This window comes from Papilio polytes, unplaced genomic scaffold, assembly GCF_000836215.1.
Source record: "Papilio polytes unplaced genomic scaffold, Ppol_1.0 DF824047.1, whole genome shotgun sequence".
Classification (NCBI taxonomy): domain Eukaryota; kingdom Metazoa; phylum Arthropoda; class Insecta; order Lepidoptera; family Papilionidae; genus Papilio; species Papilio polytes.
Window position 1 is genome coordinate 4,958,398 of NW_013525157.1, and position 4,166 is coordinate 4,962,563.

The following is a 4,166-nucleotide window of genomic DNA, read 5'->3' on the forward strand; positions in this document are numbered from 1 at the left end:
ATAGACTTGACTGAACCAGACTTTGAGTCGATTGACACTGACTGAGACAGGGCACCTGCAGGAGGTGAGGTAATTTATCGAGCTGGTGAGTACTATTTTAAAAGTCCCGTTTTAAAAGTTTTGAATGCAATGCCATCTAGATTGTTCTAGAGATCTCTAACTCATCGTTCTATTACGAAAATCGAATAATATTTTCGAATACACATAACAAATATACGTAACTTCTACCTGATGTGCAAGTTACATGTTCCATTAAGGGTAATGCAAGCAATGATGCTTGAAGTTTAAAACATCAAGTGAGTGTTATGAAGAAAAACAAAAATCAAACCGCGGAATAGTGGAACGACATTTGAACATATTACAGCGTTGAATTATAAAGCCAATCTGGAGTTTAAGATTGGATTAAAATTTGGCATCTTTCAGATTGTAAGCAGTGCTTAAGCGCAGTTTCTAAGATTCGTTTCAGTATTTTGCTATACGTGAGACTTTCAAACTAATTTGTCTTACCGTCCATCCTTGTTGATCTCTCATTTCCACATTAACATTCTTGTCCAACAATAGCTGTACAACCGCAGTGCGTCCGTTACTGATAGCTCGCATAAGCGGCGTCTGGCCGAATTTATCTCCGATGTTTAGAAGGCAACCTTTTTCAATAAGAAGCGATATGATATTGTAAATAGTGCTATCATTCGCACCACTATTTGAACACGCAGCCATCGCTGATGTCATTGAATCTGTAAAGATAATCATGGCAATGGATATCTTTAAACTAATTGTTCTTGAAGACGATCTTTTGCTGAGAAGTTCTAATTGATTTACTTGGAGTGATTAAATTCTTATCTTCCTACAGGCAAGGCTTTTTCGGCGTTAGTACACCAATTTTCATAAATTAATCGGCGTTTCGCGCCAGTTTTAATTTAATAGTAACTATTTCGAACTTTGTGAAAATAAGAATTGTGAGTCATTAATACAAACCCGCATGTAAGTTAGGATCGGCGCCTTTTTCCAGTAACATTTTGACAATATCTTCTTGTGCGTGAAAGCAAGCATGCATCAAGGGCGTCCAACCACTGTCCAATTTCACATTCACACCATTATGTAAATCTGAAAAAAAGCATGAGATAAAAGTATTTAAAGCAATGGAATCAATGCCCTGTCTGAGTTTGTATATATCTAACGTATGTACAGTCGCGGCCACCCGCGGTGTTCCACTTAGGAAAAATTGCTTTGTTCATTGTAACGAGACAAATTGCGTCACTTCCTATACATAACTAATTAGCAATGTTATCAATGGGATAATAATAAAAAGAAACTAGCCCTGTATCACTAGACCGACTTTTTATTGTTAGACCCATTTATAGGCTGCGTTGTATTGATTTTTGTTCCGGGTCTCATGTAAAAATGTTCAAACGATTGCTTTTAGGGTAGAACACCGGTATTTTCCCTGACTGTACAAATGGGGCTTAGAATAATTCATCATTATCCCAATGGTCAGAATTATATTTGAACAGCTATTATTGGTTCCTATTGTTAATTGCGTTGCGAGTGTAATGGAAAGTTCTGGCAACACATTAAGTGCTTTTCCATGTAAATAGGATAAGTATTTTATGCCGCCGTACTGATAATGCACGATAGAGAAATTTATACCCTATCAGCAAAGTCAATAGACATTTCGGAACTTGAACAAACACTAGCATTTGTTTATTACGTAAAAATATAAAAAATATACAAAACCATTATGTAATTTCTTTATTATCAAACATTTAACTCGCCGAAAAGTAAACTCCGACTGCTGTAGGCGAAACTACAGTTCCAATATAAATAATTTTACTAATATTATAAATGGGAATGTTTAGATGGATGAATGTTTGCATAGAGTCTGAAACAACACGTATTCTACAAATTCTTGATTATTTTCGGGAGGATAGAGTCGCGGGCATTTTTTAACATCTATAAAATTTTTACCGTGCATTAGTCTAGTAGATCAAGACTTAATTTTTTTCTATCAAGAAGAAACAATAGTGAATGCATGCCAACTAGCGGAGGTTGATTTTCACACGACGTCCTACCGTATTATCTGCCTTTTAAGCCTGCAACGATTCTTTTATTTAATCGAACAGGTAATTTAAACGTTCGCTATTACGACATTGTTTTCACTTAAAGAAGTGTTCAGTGAAATACTTGAACGTTCGCAAAGTTATTTGGCTTTGTTATGGTAATTGATTTAATTACGAGTAAGGTGGAGACGCGGCGCGGGAGTCGTTTGAGCGTGAAAATATCCGTACGAATGCGACGCAATGCATGCTTTGCAAACGTACCACCTCGTACCGGTTGGCTTCGTTAACTTTTTGTGCTATCGCAAATAATTTAATTAAAAACCATTACATCCTCTTTGGATAAAGAATGAGTTTTGTAATTCAGTTAATCTTCTTGGAGAATGCTATTGGAGAAATAAAGCCGTTTGTATGTAGATGTAAAAACAGCAATATTCTTTTATTCCCAACAGAAAATTAGTATTTTCATTTGATTAAAAGATTGTAAAGAGATATGATAATTATTGTTTAACACATCACACTGTTACCATTGTTTTCAAAAAGGGTAAACATATCAATTTATCAAATCTATAAAGTACATATTGTATCTAGCAATTTAGCACATTTTTTTAGGTATACTATTTGGTTGGAGAATGATGTTAATGAAGTGATTATAATATGTACAGAGAAAAGGTTATTTCCTTATCCTACATAAACCCTTTTAATTGGTAATGATTTTGAATAAAAGTGGTTACATATTAAATCTACCATTAAAATATTAATTATTAATTAATTGCAATACTTTGAATGTATGGATGGATGTTTATACTTCATTCCTACTCTCTCCAAAATATGTACATGGATTTTAATGTGCACAAGGTATAATTTCTATTGGTTACTTTGTTTTGCAAAATTACTGAATAACCCCCCAATGAAGAAAATATATAAATAAAACAGTAGTAGTAGTAGTAGGAGAAGCTACAGTTTCCGCAACTCAACGGCTAGCGCATATTTTGTAATAAGATAAGTAAATTATATGTATTATATTTATGTGATGTTGGGCTAGCGATGAGCAGGCAAGTGGCAGTAAAAAATTAAACCAAAACTGTTTAGTTTATAAAACTCTATGTACCAATACCATGTTTATGGAGGATAGATTAGTGAGGCCGGGAGATAATGATGGAATGATCAGGGGTTGATTTAATTTCATTCTTAAATAGAACTTCACCATAGGACTGGCTTTATTGCATTCACAATGTGAAGTCAGTGCACAAGGTTTTATAAACATTAAAAAGAACATACCATATGTAATTATATCTTCTACTTCATTTAGATTTCCATTCAAAATGGCATCTTGTAACCTGTTTTCCATTTTCTTCTTTTCATTTTGAACAGGAATATAGGTTCTAACCTGAAAAATCTTTTAGTTTAAAAAATAGGAATGTGAATGAATCTGTCCTTGCAATTCACTAATTAGATAAATAATCAAAATACTTTTTGGATTGATACAAAAAGCTAGATTTAACTTGTTTTTATTAAATTTGAACCTATTATAATCTAGGTTTCAATTCCTTCGTGAATAATACTTTTTGGTCTTTATAAAAATATATTTGTATCAGAATCTTGCTTGTCATTAGATAAATAAATAATTTATTATTCAAAAGAATAGGTTCAAAAAATTTTGATTTTCTTACCGGCTTTTCATAGAACCCATAATCATCACTGTCCGTATCCTCATCAGAAAATCCAGCTGGTCTAAATTGGGCCATAATTCATTTCAGTATTTTTCTATAAATAAAACTTTGACAGTTTTTAGGTTTCACTCTATTTTTGAAATTTTTGAGCCTTTTCTATTTGCTTCTAGTCGAAGAAAATATTGACATTTGACTTTGACACGAATTTGACACAAGCAAATGGCTTGTGTCTATGGTTCTCATGTTCTCCGACAGAGTATAAACAACTTTGAGGATGCATAAACAATACAGAGTAAAAAAAAATGTAAAAACGCAGTTTAAATTCAAATAAACTGCTTCTATTTGATCAGTTTTTCTAAAGAAAAAGATAATATCAATAAGAACTCTAATTGGATTAAATATGTGTATTTTTCCTGGTGTAATATTTGAAAATAACCGC

At 32.8% G+C, this 4,166-nt stretch overlaps 1 protein-coding gene across 1 annotated transcript in view; it reads right to left on the reverse strand.

Annotated features, from left to right (window-relative positions):
- LOC106100642 (ankyrin repeat, SAM and basic leucine zipper domain-containing protein 1) overlaps window positions 1-3,913 on the reverse strand; it is a 6,516-nt gene extending 2,603 nt beyond the window's left edge. Inside the window, exons 1-4 of the mRNA XM_013279587.1 lie at window positions 3,728-3,913; window positions 3,336-3,444; window positions 976-1,104; window positions 508-734 (exon numbers count right to left, since the gene is read on the reverse strand). Coding sequence (XP_013135041.1) covers window positions 508-734; window positions 976-1,104; window positions 3,336-3,444; window positions 3,728-3,802 — 540 coding nt within the window. The 5' untranslated portion in view covers window positions 3,803-3,913. The remainder of the gene's footprint in view (window positions 1-507; window positions 735-975; window positions 1,105-3,335; window positions 3,445-3,727) is intronic.
- Window positions 3,914-4,166: the final 253 nt, after the last annotated feature.